The 17,734-nt window shown below is 36.7% G+C and overlaps 1 protein-coding gene across 1 annotated transcript; it reads left to right on the forward strand.

Moving 5' to 3' along the window:
- The first annotated feature begins 7,753 nt into the window (after positions 1–7,753).
- On the forward strand, positions 7,754–16,197 carry LOC148873755 (ubiquitin-conjugating enzyme E2 36-like). Its single transcript, XM_088964317.1, has 8 exons — positions 7,754–8,226; positions 8,458–8,485; positions 8,833–8,919; positions 10,861–10,919; positions 15,072–15,113; positions 15,232–15,305; positions 15,470–15,567; positions 15,902–16,197. Exons 1-8 carry the CDS (start codon positions 8,191–8,193, stop codon positions 15,937–15,939), a joined length of 462 nt encoding a protein of 153 aa, XP_088820443.1. The 5' UTR covers positions 7,754–8,190; the 3' UTR covers positions 15,940–16,197.
- The last annotated feature ends 1,537 nt before the right edge of the window (positions 16,198–17,734 follow it).

Below are 17,734 nucleotides of genomic sequence, written 5' to 3' on the forward strand. Positions count from 1 at the left end.
GAGAAAGAAGACTGTATTAGAGAAAGAATACTGAAATTTGTATATTTCAAGAAACCTATTAATCTAAATAAAAAAATGACACCTAATTCTAATTGTAATTGGTTGCCTATTTGGTGTAAAAGACCATAAAAACTAAGATCATTTGATTCTTTTCTTTAAACTTTTTCAAAAACAAATTCATTGTCTAGTTGTCTTACAATACTTGCCATTAATGTCATTCCTAACTAGAATACTAGAAATTAAGTTATGTTGTAAATAGGATAGAGACAACTTAGTTAAGTATGAACTAAGTAGGTTGTAAATACTTACTAGGAACTAACTACTAACTACTAAGTCGATTCGATTCGATTTTCACATATGAAAACTGAAACGTAGATTGTAAATACTTACTAGGAACTAACTACTAACTACTAAGTCGATTCGATTCGATTTTCACATATGAAAACTGAAACGTAGATTGTAAATACTTACTAGGAACTAACTACTAACTACTAAGTCGATTCGATTCGATTTTCACATATGAAAACTGAAACCGACCCAAACCATCGATTTATGATTTTTTACAACCCGAAACCGATTGGCACTGAAGAAAACCCGGCTGATTCAAGTTGGATCGGTCTGGATTAATCGGTTTAGTCGATTTGGTCAGTTGGATCTTCTTATCAACAGCCCCAGTGTTGATGAAACCTGTAACATGAACCATGATTTTGAAAATCGGACCCGGCCCGGCCATGAACAGGTCTAGATACCAGTGCCATATTAAGTCGTCGATCCAAATAGGCCCTTGAACAATAATGAATCATCCGTACCCTGATCAGGATGCCCACCAAACCAACTTGTCGCAACTGGCCAGGGCCAACTGATCCGATGAATCTCATTATGATCGTCGCACCAGCCAGCGTTAGACCGACGCAATCCCAACAACCCTCCAATTAAATTCCTTCATAAAGTAGTACAATAAATACAAGGGATTGTATTGTCGGACAAGAAAAAGAAAACTGCCTTTCCGACTCTTGACTCCCTTTTTCTCTTTTGCGCCACCAAAGTTGCATTGTTCTTTTGCAACAGATTCTTGATTCCACGAAGCCGGATTCACTTTAGGGCCGTAGGATTGGTAAGGGTTAGTGTGGGACGCTTAGAAGATTGTCAGATATCATGAAAAAAAAGAAAAGAACGAAAATAGTGGGCCTGGGGCATTGGATATAAAATCCACTACTGTGCTCAGATTGGGCTTCAATGGCCACTTTCATTGGGAGTGGACTTTTTAGGTCAAAATGTTCTTACGAAATGATAGTATATAACAGTTACAAGCTACATCAGTAGGACGAGGCTCAAAGTCCTCGACTACTTGTGAAATTTGGAGCTGGCTCCCTGGCTCTGGGCCCCCACTAGTATATTATCACGAGACCCACCAAGGCACCAACTGTCTTTGAAGGCATGAAAATGTTGATGGAACACATGATAGGCCTTCCTTGCTCCAAGCTGGCTTTCTTTTGACCTTGCCATAGGCCCACAGCTTAGGGCCTGTTTGACAGGGTAGAGTTGAAGATCCAGCTAAATTGCTTCAGTTGCTTTGAAGTCTCTAGATAAGTTATATAGAGGCTGAAGTAAAAAAAAGCTGATTTGGGTCATCCGGATGAGTGCTCATCAGGAAGGGCAGAAGTGCAATGGCTTCTCCCTTTCTAAGGTGGGCCCTTCACGGACAAACTTTAAGCTATATTTGGTGGAAAATCGAAGTATAAAATACCACTGTTGTTTAGCCTAAAAACTGGTGTTCCCATGAAGCTCCTTTTAGTAGCTTCTCCAAAGTGACTCGGTGAAAGCAACTCAATGAAAGATTCAGCACTCCCAAACAGGCCCTTAGCATGGTTGAGAGGAAATTAAGTGGTCAGTACTCAGTAATGATCTATTTTAGGTGATTTCTGACAAAGCTGGTCTCTTAGGTAGCACTCCTTAAAACACCGATGGGAGGTCAGGTCTTCTACAAGCGTGACACGTGGCAAGTTATCATAGTCCTAAAGCTGGTGCAGGTGTCTTAGCGCTCCTTAACCCAGGCTTCTGCGAGTAATTAATTTGGTTAATTTGCCATGTGTCTACCGAGTTATAAGATATGGACTTAGAACACGTGTCTACCGAGTTGAGCCAATCCACCCAAAACACCTACGCCTTATTAAACTAGAAAAAGAATTTGACTTAGAAGAGAATAACCAAACACACATGAGAAATCTGTAATGGCATCGGTGAGGACTTCAGATGTGCTGCACTACTGTGCGCTGCACTTGTATTCGGTCTGGAATTGGTATCCTATTTTAGAGTGTGTAAAAATCCCATGCTGCCTTAGTAGAAGAGTACATGTTATTTTTTTCGAAGTTATTTATACCGTAGGCTGTGTTTGTAATGTTACACATGACGTTTTACATTGAACCATGAAAGTGATCGTTGCTTTTTGAAAATAACGATGGGTAGAAGAGTGTAAAGTTTTATATCGATTATCAATGTAAAATTTTAGGACTGATGAGGTTTTACATCGATTATCAACATAAAGTTCCACTCCATCGAAATGCACGCAAAACTGAACCAGAGTGAAGTTTTATGTTGATAATAATTACACCCTATTTCCAAATGCCTACAAAACTGAACTGATGTAAATTTTACATCGATTCTTGATTTTCATCGCATTCAAATGCAGTCGTAAGTGCATTTACCTATGTTATTTTATTTTCTAGGTAAATAAAATGATAATAATATTTTAACCATAAAAAGTTATTAATAAAATAGGCAATCTTGTCCCATCCAAGTGTTGTTAAGTTTTCCCCAAGGCTCCGTTGTTTGCAATACAAACATGGAACTAGGGTATTTATGTATTGCGGTTCATGTTTGCGAGCATTTGTTTAACATATAAAAAATTAATGATTACCATATCAAAATTGTATTTTCTGACATTTTTGTACTCAGAAAAGAGAGCATTACTGTACTTATTTTTTTGATACAATTTTGTATTCTTTTGATAATAAACTTTTTAATCAAAGTTAAGGCATTGGAGCATAAGGTAGCTGGAGCATTTAATGATGACCCCACACTTAGCACCAATTTCAAACAAACAAGAGGAGTGCAAAAACGATTTAAAATCTTAATTGTGTTTGCATTTGCATTGCAACCAAATGTAACCTAATGTGAAAAGGTTATAGGATTATAGCATATAAGGGCATCTTTTGGGCTCTAATATCAATAAAAGTAATAAATTTAATAAAGTTTCAAAAATAAGTTAACTTTTATTTAAAAAATAATATAAAAAGGGGCAAAGTTATTATTCATCATCTTCTTCTTCTAAATTATTCTTCAGAGCTGCACGCCTCCGCTTCCGGAGGTGGGTGGTGGTGGCACTGGTTTACCATCCACCATAAAGATTGTAGCAGATTTTGGATCTGATGAAATAAATCCATCTCATAACTACAAGATATTAGATCCGCTGGAGGTAGTTGAAGAAGACAAATTTGGGAACTACAAGACTGGAGTAACAAAGAAAGGTGTTATCATAGAGACTCGGCATTCTGTCATGCACTCAAGGTGTTCGTTGAAAATATTGTGAGAAGAGAGGTTGTCTTTCTAGCTCAGACATATGAAGATTGTAGCAGATTTTGGATTTGATGAAATAAATCCATCTCATAACTACAAGATATTAGATCCGCTGGAGGTAGTTGAAGAAGACAAATTTGGGAACTACAAGACTGGAGTAACAAAGAAAGGTGTTATCATAGAGACTCGGCATTCTGTCATGCACTCAAGGTGTTCGTTGAAAATATTGTGAGAAGAGAGGTTGTCTTTCTAGCTCAGACATATGAAGATTGTAGCAGATTTTGGATTTGATGAAATAAATCCATCTCATAACTACAAGATATTAGATCCGTTGGAGGTAGTTGAAGAAGACAAATTTGGGAACTACAAGACTGGGGTAACAAAGAATGGTGTTATCATAGAGACTCGGCATTCTGTCATGCACTCAAGGTGTTCGTTGAAAATATTGTGAGAAGAGAGGCTATCTTTTTAGCTCAGACATATGAAGATTGTAGCAGATTTTGGATCTGATGAAATAAATCCATCTCATAACTAAAAGATATTAGAACCGTTGAAGGTAGTTGAAGAAGACCAATAGGAACTACAAGACTAAGTAACAAAGAAAGGTGTTGATGGTGCGCAATCCGGCCGGTCTTAGCTGTCAACGAACTCGCCTCTGAGCTGGAGCGTCAGGGAGCCTGAAACGGGAAAGAAGAGAGCTCCGGGGGGAACCCGGTGTGATAACTCTGAAGCTCAAGTCAGTAATCTCTCAAAGGCAAAGTGTAGACTAGATAGCACAGAGTTCACATACCTTGTTTGTTGGGGGTAGGGGGTTCTTATAATCACTTCGCGCACTCGCTCCGAGGCCCTTGTCAGGTCGGGTATGATTACCATTGCGTCTGTCAATTCAGCCGTCGTCCTTTCTGCTGGGACAGAACAGCCACTGCCTAACCGTCTCTCTAACTGGAGATGGCGGTGTCAGGTGGCCGTTTTAGAGTGCGGCCGTCAAGCGTCAGATCCCAAGTCAGTCAGGAGCGGCGCCCTCGGGTACGGACTTCCTCAATGTCAGGCATTGTACGACTTATTTGGTTTTGGTGCCCTGAAGGTGATGCGGAGTGGTGAACAAGGCAAAGTCTTGAGTTTGGAGGTATGTATAGGGCGGGCCAGTTCGGCGAGGCGTATCCCGAACTGTTACAAGGTTGGCCAGTTTGGCAAGGTATATCCCGAACTGATAAGGTAGGCCAGTTCGACGTGTATCCCGAACAAGGTTGGCCAGTTCGGTGAGGTGTATCCCGAACTGTTACAAGGTAGGCCAGCTCGGGTTGCTCTGGTTTGGGGCCAAGGGTGAGTTCGGGCCTCCAGTAGGGAGTTCAGTCCGTTGGTGTCCCCTTGGTGTTCGTGCTTTAGGCTTGCTTTTGTGCCGAACTGTTGTTTTTGCCACGTGTCGCATAACTGTGAGGTCGGGCTAAATCTTCCTTCATCAGGTGTTATTATAGAGACTCGACATTCTGTCATGCACTCGAGGTATTCGTTGAAAATATTGTGAGAAGAGAGGCTGTCTTTCTAGCTCGAACACAGGAGGATTTACAAATCCAATGCATCGAAAGGAAACCTACTGATGGCATGTTTACATTTGAAAGAGTAAATCTATACCACCGTGGCTAAATCTATACCAACGTGAAAATTGTCATGCTCTGATGTCATATTTACATCAGAAAGATGGCTGCCACGAGAAAATAGCCATAAGTTAGTAAGAAAGCCAACTTAATTACAAAAAATATGTTATAAGAAGAGGCTAAGGAGCAGTTTGGAGGTTTGTTGTGCTGTTGGAAGGATAATATACCCTTGAAAATATAAGAAGCATCGGAACGATGGTTCATATTGGAAATGGAGAATACCATACTGGCGCATGATAGACCAGTGTCGTTGCCGCGGGTGGCTCTGAAGAATAACTTATAAGAAGAAGATGAACAATAACTTTGTCCCTTTTTTGTATTATTTTTAAAAAGTTAGCTATTTTTTAAATTTTATTAAATTTATTACTTTTATTGATATTAGGGCCTAAAAGGTGCCCTTATCTATATAATCCTAAAAGTTATTCACCTGTAAGGAAAAATAAATTTTCATACACGCCACATAAATCTTAAAAAAGAATATGGATTTCTTGATTAATGAGAACCAAAATCACATTGACTAACTTTCCTCCTCTCAAAAGACCATTAAGGCCATTTGGCTCCTGATTTTCACGGTCTAATCATTTGGGTTCAGGCTGAGTGTTAAATGAGAGTATATTAAAAATGCTATGCAAACAATTGCACCAGAGGTTCAATTTAGAAGAGTACAAATACATACAAAATAAAACAAAATACAAGGTTTTGCGTTCTATAAATTTATATTTGTGCTTCTTTGAAACTGAGCCAGAAGAGAGTAACTGAGTTGAACTTTTCCCCCTTTGGAGCATATATATAATTCATAGAATAGAAGATATTATAAGTGAATAGACCTATTCACAGACAGGGTTTCGAGGCCAGACCCATTCAAATTTTGGCAAAAACCAAGCCCGAGCCCGATGCATGGTGAAACCTTGTTAAATAAATATCAAAGTAAAGCAAAATAAAGGGAGAAATGTTTGCATGACAACTAATCAAAGTATTTTGGTGTGGAAAACCTAAAACATGGGTTTCCATGAGAGAGGCGTTTTGGGCAGACCCCTATTAGACACTTCTCTGTGCCTATAATTTTTTTTATTATTATAAACAAAGGGTATCTTTTGTCTCACCACTCAATGGGAATGTGCCCGCCTCATCAGAAATGAGATTTGTCGAGATCAGACCCTTTCATATATAATTGTCAAAACAGCCCAATTACTTATGTTATTACTCAGAGCACCCTAATTTTGAATCATTCACCATGTGCTTTCATGAGTCATTTTCACAATAGCATAGCCTAGGTTGCATCAGTCCAATCAAAATTGGCCACATTACCCATGTTTCATAATTTAATAATAAAAATAAAAATATAAATAAATTGCCTAAAAACTTGGTAGTGTTTTGATCGGTAGCATTTTATCTAATGAAGTGATATATGGTATTGGATTTAATTTTTATGACTTGCACAGACATTTTACAAGTATCTGCTTTCTATAGTTTAGATATATTATATAAATAAATGGTTAGTATTGGCCTTATATAGCTTGGATATATTATATAAATAAATTTTGGGTCGGGCTTGAAGTATTGGTCCAAGCCCAACTTAGAAATTTATGGATCTATCACGGGCTCAAATTGGGCCCAAACAAAACTTAGGCTCAAACTCAGAATTTTAGGTCCAAGCTAGTTGAAAATGATCATCCTTGAACCAAGTTTTTGAGTTTTTTCTTATAGTTGTGTTTGTTGATATTGCAAATGCTGAACCAAAGCAAAATTGCACTCTAGTTCAACTTTACAGGCATTTGGTAAGAGTATCTTGTTTTTCTTTCTTTTTTTGGTAAGTAGGTTAGAGTCTGTTGTATTAAGGAAGAAAGTAGATTTGATTTTTCTTGACATTCTTGCAATCTGTATTAAAATTGGTAATTGTAGAAAAAGTAGACTCCAATCTTGGTATTCATGTTTATACCTATCATAACAAAAAAATAAGGCTCTATTTGTTTGAGGTGCAAATAAAATTTGCACTGGTGAAAATGCATAGGAATGGAAATGGGTATTAGTTTATTTTTGTTTAGACCGGGCTTTGGTTTATTTGCTTTATGAAGTAAAATAGGAAGTAAGATGATGTGATCCCCACTTCATAGGAAAGAGAAGGGAAACTGATGAAAGGTCATATTTGGGAGGAATAAGGTAGGAAACAAATTGATGCGTTCCTTGCTTTATATGGAAGAAAACTAAGGTAGAATTAATACAAATTCTGCATCAATTTTCAATTTTTAGATACAAAATTTGCATTGCTAAATTGCCAATTAGTATGAATGAGATAAAAGTGCAAATTTTCAAATAAGAAGAGTGCAAATTATGGCAAAATGATAATTACAATAACACAAATTCTATAAATGAACCAAAACCTTGTAAGTTTTTTTTTTTTTTTCGAAAGCAAAACCCTCGAACATAGAACTCTATTTGCTAAATCATCATTTTCTCCTTCCCATCCCACGGTTCATTTGCATTTTGTTATAAGTTCAAGTGTTCTGCAAAGAGAGGACAGAGAGAAAAGAAATGTGAACTATCATGCTTAATAAGGTTTAGTTAATTCAACTTCATCGCTAGTTTAGTATTTTTTATAATTTTAACAGTCAACATAATGAGCTCACTCAGACACTCAGGGATTTTCAGTGTAATTTGGAAGAATCACAAGGCAACTTTGCATAAAGTGATCGGCAAGGGGTAGGTAAAATATATAAAAGGAAAGCCCTAGCTTGAAAATTAGCCCTAGCTTGCAAATTACACTTACCAATAATTTGCTCATATCTGCGGGTTTGCTTTTAATAACCCCTCACAAATTCCACCGAACCCTGTCCCTTTGATTTTCTTTCTTTGTCTTGCGAGAGAGGGCTGCTTCTGCGTCTGCGTCTGCTTCTGCTTCTGCTTCTTCTGTATCCTTCTTTTCGTTGTTCTTGATTGCTTTCCCTATTTCTCACCTTTAATGGCGAACAGCAATCTACCCCGGAGGATTATCAAGGTACTTGTCGATCTCCTTCCTTCGATCCATCCGTGAATTTCGTCGATCTTAGTCTCTGTGCTAGTGTTCTCTCGATTTAGAAATTCTTCCCGGATTTTGGATGTTTTGGTATTCTTGTCTTTCCCCGAGGACCTAGGATTATGGTTCTTTTTCTTCTGTTAGTACTTATTCGTTTCTAGGGTTTCTAGTTCTGCTTTTGATGTCTGATTACTTTCTTCTGTGATCGAACAGGAAACGCAGCGGCTTCTAAGCGAGCCAGGTATTTCTTGTTCTTCTCTGTTGTTTGTTTCTATCTTTCATCCTTTTGATCTCTCAATTTGCCTCTTGCTTTCATTTCCATGTGTTTATTATCTCTGTTGTACTGATGCATATCTTGTCAAAGTGTATATCTTTTTGTTAAAAACAAGTATATGTCTTTTTGTTCATCTTTCATTTTTAGATTGTTTTTTTTTTGTTCTGTTCTTCTTCTCATTATAAAATAATTATAATTATGGAATAGTTATGGAGGTTTTAAGATATTGAGATGTCTGAGTAGCCACTGTGTGGACATTTATTACTAATTCAAGGAATTTGTGTCATATCTTACCGTTCGTCATCTGGAAACAGCTCCCGGAATCAGTGCTTCTCCTTCCGAAGACAATATGCGTTATTTCAATGTCATGATTCTTGGCCCGACGCAGTCTCCTTATGAAGGTAACTTAGTATATCACGACCTTTTCTGGACTAGTTTTTTTCTGACGTGTTGGTCTCTTTGGAAATGTACTGTCATTCATGTTTTTCCTGATTTCAAGTTGTCTTTGAAGTGTAATTACTACTGGTGCAGCAGCTTAGAAATGGAGTGAAGAGTCAAATTGGAATAAACTGTCAATATCCCTCCATTGACAAAAGCAAAATGATAAATGTCCACAAACACGGAATAAGCTCTGAAAGTGCAGCTTGTTATCTGTTTTTTCTCAAACCTGAATACGTGCATATTACATCAGGGGCAGTGTTTTAAAAGAGCAAGTGAAAGGCGAGGTGTGCGCCTTTTTGAAGCAAGGCATAAAAGTACAAAAAATTGTTAAAAAATAAAGAAGTTAGAAAATTCAAAAAAGCCAAAAATTTCAAAAAATGCCAAGCAATTCAAAAAAATAAAAAATATTAAACATAATATTAATAAGAAATATAAACTTAAGTTTTAAAATTGATGTTTTTAAAACCTGTTATCTAAAATTAAAATACATAAACATAACATGTAAAGCATACTCAAATGGAAATTTAAAAATAAAATCAAACATATAAAACATTTTAAAGCATGCAAAGCCAGCCCACAATCTCTTTTTTTGTTTTTTCCTCAATTGCATTACTTCAAGTAGCTAATGTGATGTAAAACATATTACATTCCTGATTCTATGAGCTTCCTTTGTGCCACGCCCCTCGAGGCAAGCCCAATCAAATCCATGTTAGAGTCTTAAATTCTTAGTTCTCACACAAAAAATAATGATTTTATAATTTTAATTACTTTTTAAGAAGATATTTTAGTAGGATGAATGAATGAATGGACTTGTTTGGGCTTGGTTCAAAAAAAGCAAAAAAGCGTAAAATTTTCAAAAGGTGCACTCCTGGGCTAAGGCGCAAGGTGCACCAAGCGCATGTCTAGGCACACCAAGTGTGCGCCTTTTGAAAGTGTTGCACCTAGGACTTGGGCAAGGCGCCTGCTCTAAAATGTGCCTCACCTGTGCGCCTAGGCGCACTTTTTAAATCACTGATAAGGGGAAATTGTTTTGTCAGAGAAAACCACATGTTTGGGTGAAGACAGTTGCACATTGCTAACTTTCCCATGAAATTTCAGTAGATACTGGATAAAGAAAAATTGACAATTTGAGATCCATTTTCTTAAGAGTTTGCCAAATGTTTTAATGCTAGTTGCCAGCCTGACACAACCCTCCTTTATTTGGCCTTGGGATCAGCATTGTAAAACAAGCTTATACTGATGGAACAAGAATTATGTAGCTGATGTCATTAGATCATACAGTTAGGACAAGGCCTAGTTGAGTTGATTGGATAGAGAAAAATTGAATGTGCTTGAGAAAGGGGCAACCTGACAAGAACTAATCCCTTCTACAACTTTGGTGGCTTGAGTACTCTATCTCTTTCTATTTCCATTAAATACGGAAATTTAGGGCCAATAGGAGATACAAATAATGCACGTATTGTGTCTCACCCAATATCTTCTATTAACCAGACATTTTTTTATGAGAAAATTTCAAAGTTTACTCTCACGTTTTTGGGTAACCAAATGGAGCCTTAAGGATCTGAGTGAGAATAACTTCCAATCCCTTTATTGTTGTTTGGTATTTGGCGTTTCTATTTTTTATTTCTTATATTCTTTTTTATCTATAATTCCATACCTACCTCTTATACACTCCAATTTGCAATTTGTAATCTTGTGGGTTATTGCTCCTTTTCTCTGTCATTATTTTATGTGTTGTTTGAAAGGAAAACCAGCTAATTTGTAGATACTGCAATAGCTGCCGTTTATCTGTACCCTTCAGCATGTGGTTATTTTCTCTGTTTCTTTCTCTTTGTCCCACCTTGTCTCCGACAGTTCTGTGGAGTTAATACAATCTTTTCCTATTTTTGATCTCTGCTCAGGAGGGGTTTTCAAGTTGGAGTTATTTTTACCTGAAGAATATCCAATGGCTGCACCCAAGGTATGGTATTCTTATAACTCTGGCAGTTCTGACATTTGGTGCAGGATACTGCTTTAATGGAATTTTGATTTACTTGCTGCTTATTATAACTTCTGATATTTGCCTTGATGGCCAGTTTTGTTATTCATGCATTATTAGTATTAAAAACCTACCAACTAAATAACCATTTTTTTCATCTTTTTGGTTTGTGAAACTTTATAATAGGGAATGGAAGTAGTGTATCATGTATGCCTTATCACCTGAGAATGTAATTATCTGCTTTTCTCTTTTGAAGTTAAAATTTAATCCTTAATATAGAAAGCTGATGGGAACATATTTTTTGTTGAATTGACATGTTTGCTATGTAACATTGCCTATATTATCTAAATTGCTAAATCTTCTGGACAAGACATTATACGGAAAGGATGGAGTTTCTGTAGTGTTTTGGATGCTACAATATATGTATGTTTTAGATTGCTCTATGAACCACAGCTGCTGAGATTTCTTGCCTCCATTTATATTTATTCTAGCATCATTAGAAACGGCATTTAATGTATTGAGTCTCTTATTTTTGTTTTTCTTCTGTCTGCTTTTTGGCACTCTTATCACCTGTAAGTGGTAACTAAATTCACAATTATTTGGATTTTATACGAGTGAATCTTATTTCACCACCATTTTGTGCAACCAATGTAGTTTTAACTGAACATCTTTCCTGATTTTGAATGTGCTACTAGTTAGATTACAAGTTGTTTCTATTTGTAACAACTTATATTATTTTGACTCTCAGTTTTTATTTTGCTAACTGCTACTAGTTATAGGCTTGGACGTTGTTTCTCTTTGCACTGACATACTCTGTTTCTGACTTTCTGTTGGTTAACATGGCTTCTCTCACTGTGATACTGTGGGTTAAACATTTTGCTGCAGAAAAAAATGGAGTTTGTCCCATGAACGAGTAATAGTCTGTTGCATAAGGATGTTCAGGTCAAATTTACCATCTTTAAAAAAAAATGCTACGTGATTACCAAATTATCATGACAGTCAAGAGTCATCAGCAACAACAAGTCCCAATATTGAACGAGTTTGTCCCATGAACCAGTAAATGTTTTTTCCCCTAGTAACTTTGTAAATTGCCATGATTGAAAGAAGATCCATTTGTATATATTTCCTTTTACCAATTGTCATGCAACTTGATTTGAAAAAAAAAAAAAAAGAATATGATAAAGGTAAAGTTCAATATTGGGATTTGTTGTTGCTGATGACTCTAGGCTGTCATATGATAATTTGGTAATCATGTAGCATTTATTTATTCATTTTTTGAAAAAGATGGTAAATTTGACCTGAACATCCTTATGCAATAGACTATTGCTCAGGTTTGAATAATTCTATGCTAAAGGTGAAGTTCAATATTGGGATTTTTGGTAACAGTGCACTTTTTTATGCATGCATACATGCACATGTGCCTTTTTTTGAAGCCGGGGGGTGTGTTATAAGTGGAAAGCAGATGGTTCCTGTTAGAAGAGCCATTCAAGGAAATTGTTTAACATGCTTTAAATTTTAAAATATTCTATTTTATTATAAAAAATAAATGATATGTTCATCATGAGTCTAGATTGTTGATATGCTGTAGAAATTTGTTGAGGAGTCATTCAGTTTTATGGTAAGAATAAAGCTTTCCTTTGTTTTTTCAATCTCTTTCTCAAGTCTGGCACTCAGGTAGAGCACCTCCATATATCTCCATGTTCCAATCACCCAGCTTCCCCATTGGCTGATTTGGGTACTCATTTGAGCTAGATGTACAAAGCTCCCTTTTTACAGTCTCTAACCTATGGTAATTGGGGGGCTTTTGAAGCGACAGTGTGCTTCTTTGTTAATTAGGTTATTTTGGAGATCAAAGAAAATGATATACAAGGTTCTTGGTGGATGCTTGTATCAACTACGTCTGTTTTATGATTTGGATGATGGACCTGGAATTCTAGAGATGCCCTTGTTTTCTTTTCTTTTATTTTTCCATTTAATGTGTTTATAACTTTGTCAGGTGTTGAATGACATCACATGAATCTTTTCATGTATTTTGTCTGTTCAGCATGAAGATTATTTTATCATCGCTTGTACCGTTTTTTTTTACTTCTGACATCTAGGTTGTGGAAAATTGTTTTCCATATACTACAACCATTTGGGCATAAAGTAAGCACTATCTGCTTGTTTCCGCTCTTACTGGTACCCAAAGATCCGATATATTACATAAAAAATTATTATTTTTATTATTTTATTGCTAACAAGTAAAGGAAATTTTTTTATTATTTTTTTATTATTTTTTATTGTATCTAGAATGAATTTACCATTACCAACCATATTTCTGCATAATATGCTATAAGTGCATATAACTGTACTCATTAGAGAAACTCCAAACTCCATGTTATTCTCCCTAATCCTGCCATTCAATTCTGGTCTAGTATTAATGGATGTACTCCAGCCTTTTCTTCCCTCTGAAAACCTCTCAACCTGGGGATCCACATCTTAGATAGTGCTTCTTTTCCTTTTTGTTTTTTTCACCCTCTGAAGCATAGTTTTCAAGGCGCCAAGGTGAGGCTAGGCGACTGGGGGGCGCCTAGTCGCCTAGGTGATGGATTTTTTTTATGTTAAAAAATAGATCCTAGGGTAGTTCCCTAGGTACCATAAGAAAAGTATAAATTCCATATTAAAGTATAGAAAATCAACATATTCATGAGAAGAAAAGGAAAAAGAAAAATAAAATTAAAAAAATATAGGGGCTGAACCCTTATTTTTGTTATAGGAAAAGAAGAAAATAAAAAGTATTGATTGGTAGTAGTAGTAGTAGAAGAAGAAGAAGAAGAAGAAGAAGAAGAAGAAGAAGGAAAATGTGCTGATTAGATAAAATTTTTAGTTCTTCCTTACTTATTGGTTCAGGTTTTCAAGTCTTTGAGGGTTCAATACAGCATTTAGCAATTTTTTTGTTGATTAAACCCTAATAAATAAGAAAATAATAAAAAGAAATTAGTATATAAACACACAAAATGATTATTTTAGTTTAATAATGTCTATTTTATAATTATAATCTAAAAAAATGAATAAAAAGTATTTTATAGTAGAAAGTGGAAAACTGTTAGGCGATTGGGCGAGGCGAGCCTCAAAGGGCGCCTTATCGCCTAGGCATCGCCTTGACAACTATGCTCTGAAGATCATATATGCTATATGATTTTATGTATCATAGGGTAGAAATTGAATGACATAGAGTACAATATATAATTGGGTGCCTGTCTTGGCCTTTAGCTTGCCTAAGAAGGCGACAGACATGTATATGAAAAACTGTGTGATATAAGAAATCTGCTCCCAAGAAATGCCTTTTTTCCTTGGTGTAACTTGCCTTGGCCTTTTCCTTGCTTAAAAGGCACCAAACTTGCATAGGAAAAAATGTGTAGATACAAGGTGTCACTTAGGCCTGTTCATTTTCACCCACTTGGGTATGGGTAAGTATGTTTACCCAGGTAAGTGAGGTTCCAGCGTTCTTGTGTAATACATGTTACCCAGGTAAAGAGAGATGTGGGAGGGACAGTGCCTATTGGCATGCATGTTAGTTACCCACCTGCCCATTCCAGGTGGGTATAAGGTGCCTGGGTAACTGATACTCTCCGGTATCTTGACTTACTGTGGGACCCAATATAGCGGCATATGAACACAGGGATTGTGGTCAATTGCTCATTTGACCAACTTAGCCCCCCCGCTAAATACCGGCAAACGAACAGGTTATTAGGTACCTAGGCATTGCCTTCCAGTTCATGCTGGCAAACCTGTAGCCACCTTCTCATGCTGTTTGTATAGCCTAGAACTTTATACTGTTTGATACTCAATACTTACTTTTTCAAAAAAAAAAAAAAAACTTGTAGCCACCTTCACTACTTGAAGTGGGTGGTGCAACTGTGCAAGTTTATTCCTACTCTTCATATATTATTTTACATGCTTTCCCCCGAGCTCATTGTCATCCTGGTTTTATGTATTTATTTTGGTTATCAACCGGAATCCTTATTGATATGTAAAAGTGAATGGATTACAATAAAAGTGCCAAGAACCCTGTTGCAAGTCAATTTATATCCTGCTATTTCTTCATTGTAGTGCATACGATGTATGGTTATCATCCATCTTTTGTCTTTTCAGGTTCGCTTCCTCACCAAAATATACCATCCAAACATTGATAAGGTATGCAGCCCATCTCTCTCTCTCTTCCCCCCCCCCCCCCCCCCAAAAAAAAAAAAAATAAAATAAAATAAAATAAAAAGGATTATGCTTATTTCTTCTTATATGGACAACCTTTCAGCTTGGTAGAATATGCCTTGATATCCTGAAAGACAAATGGAGTCCTGCTCTACAGATCCGAACTGTATTATTGAGGTAATATGAAAATTACAGTTCTATATTAATAGCTAAAAGTAGAAATTTGATATTCTCTGGCTTGAAATAAGGGAGAATTTTGATGTTCATGCTGAATGATTTTGACATTAGCATTTTGCAAACAAATTAATTGATACTACTATTACTTGTTTTCTTGTCACCAGCATTCAAGCACTCCTGAGTGCTCCAAATCCGGATGATCCTCTTTCTGAAAATATTGCTAAGCATTGGAAGACAAATGAGGCTGAGGCTGTTGAAACAGGTAGGGGGAATGATTTTTTGTGAGATCTATTACCTGCAACCTATGACTCTATGCCATACTCAATGGACTTAGGACCCAGCTTATCATGCCCCTCCTCCAGAGCTGTGGTAAGCCAGTCCTGAGGTCCATGGTAACCTCTTGATGTTCATTCTTGTATTCCAAGTTATTGATATGCGTGCCATTTGTTTTGAGACCAAAAGATGACTGCTTTTGTTGGTTTCCAGTAATCCCGAGTGAAGATTTTAAAATTTGTATTCCTGTTATTGAATTTTTTATTGGATTCTTTTATAATCTTTTTATTAATAGTATGTTTTTCTCTGTTTGAAATTTGCAGCAAAGGAGTGGACTCGTCTATATGCAAGTGGTGCCTGATGATGCAATAAAAGCATTTTCTACCAAATAACATCTCTGAAATGTAAGCTACTAAATGGGCATCGGGTTTTTCAAATGGAAATGGAAGTGGAAGAATTGATGTAACTGAACTATCAGAGGTTAATCTCGTCAAGCTCTTCAATACCAGTTGTTATTCGTCTTCCTCTTGTGGGAGGCGTCTGAGTCAAATTTGTATGAATAGATTTGTCTGCTGTTCTCCATCTTTCTCATGATCATCCTTGATATGATTTAGTGCTATACTTAATTCCATGCATTGATTCTGGATGAAGGGTATCAATTTAGTTTAAGAGAATGTTTGGGTGCAGAATTCCAATTTCAGATCCTTCGTAGAAAATCTTCCCGTGGAATTTGCTGTGTTAATAATTAAAAAGCATCTGGATGCAAGGACATCGTTGATGTTGGCCTTCGCCCTCCCCGCCCTTTGGCGAGGATGCTTTGATCGAAACATATGGCTAATAAACATTCTCATTTTATTCCCTTAAACAAGTATTACTGTTTATTCAATGAATGAGATATCCTCTTGGATGGGGTATTTCATGTGGACTGAGTTTTTTTTTTTTTTGATAAGTGAAAATACCATTAACAGAAACAGGAGAATACAAGCAAGGAGGCTTTTCCATTCCATGTAGTAGCATCCCAAAAACTTCACCATCTGAGTTAAAAAATGGGCAGCCCTATTAAACTAGAACTAAGCTTTACAGTACTAAAATTAGAAGATAAAGTATAAATTTTGCCCACCCAGATAGCACGAAGTCTACAACATTCTTTGCACCCGTGAAAATCACAATGGAAGTCCAGCGACGGTCTTTAACAAGAGATTGGCTTCAGGCAGTGCCCGTTCGAACAGCTTCTTGCAACCTTACATTGGGAATATCTCACAATGAAATAAAGCACATAAGTACTGAGATATTCTCAATGCAAGGCTGTAAAAGCTGCTTGAAAGGTCTTGAGATATTCTCAATGCAAGGCTGTAAAAACTGCTTGAAAGGTGATTGATTCTATTCTGAGAGTACACGACGTAGGCCCCTAGCTGGAGGTAGCTAGTGGTTAGGCCATCCTCGGATGAAAGGTGCACCTTGAAGGAATTTGTGGACGATGGTATTGCAGCCTTGCCAAAAAATATAATAATTTGTATGAAAATCTCTGGAGAGAGAGAGAGAGAGTTGTAATTAAGGTTCAAAGTATCGATACAGGCCGATATGTCAGTGTGTATCGGTACTCCTTTCTAGGTTTTATTTATTTATTTTTTTGAAATCGGTTCAGAGGGATCGGTTTAAGGTTGATACCCTTTGAGCCAGTGTTTGACCCAATACAATACCTGGAGGGGTGTATCGGAAAGCCATCGACACAATACGTATCGACCGAGACGTATCGATACTTTGAACCTTGGTTGTAACAATTACCTCTATATTGGTTTCCATTTGAACAGCTATCAAGCAGTTGGTTGGTTTTTATTAGAACAGCCTTCAATTGAGAAACACTATGGTCGTCCTACTAGCCTACTACAACGAATTAGCATACAAGGTTATGGTTTGCCCACTACTGTGGGTATCATAATAGCAATGTTTTACATGGTGTTTGGAAGAGCGAACGCTTTTTGGGACCAATTTTCAAGAAAAAATGCCCATGCTTCTAAGACCCATTTTTCACAAAAAAAAATGCTTCTGTCGCGTAGGTACTGAGCAACACTATGCTGTTTGGTAAGGTGATTTTCATCACTGTTTTCATGTATGTACTGACAAGTAAGCACCACATAGGATACACGTCAGCCAAC

The sequence above is a fragment of the Nelumbo lutea genome, chromosome 1, assembly GCF_056320005.1.
Source record: "Nelumbo lutea isolate HS-2025 chromosome 1, American lotus-T2T, whole genome shotgun sequence".
Lineage (NCBI taxonomy): Eukaryota > Viridiplantae > Streptophyta > Magnoliopsida > Proteales > Nelumbonaceae > Nelumbo > Nelumbo lutea.

What these genes read in the sequence shown, in the direction of transcription:
- LOC148873755 (XM_088964317.1), top strand. Translation starts at nt 8,191, where the DNA reads ATGGCGAACAGCAATCTACCCCGGAGGATTATCAAG. An exon ending in TACCCCGGAGGATTATCAAG is followed by an intron (nt 8,227 to 8,457) that starts GTACTTGTCGAT and finishes GTGATCGAACAG; the next exon opens with GAAACGCAGCGGCTTCTAAG. An exon ending in ATCCAATGGCTGCACCCAAG is followed by an intron (nt 10,920 to 15,071) that starts GTATGGTATTCT and finishes TTGTCTTTTCAG; the next exon opens with GTTCGCTTCCTCACCAAAAT.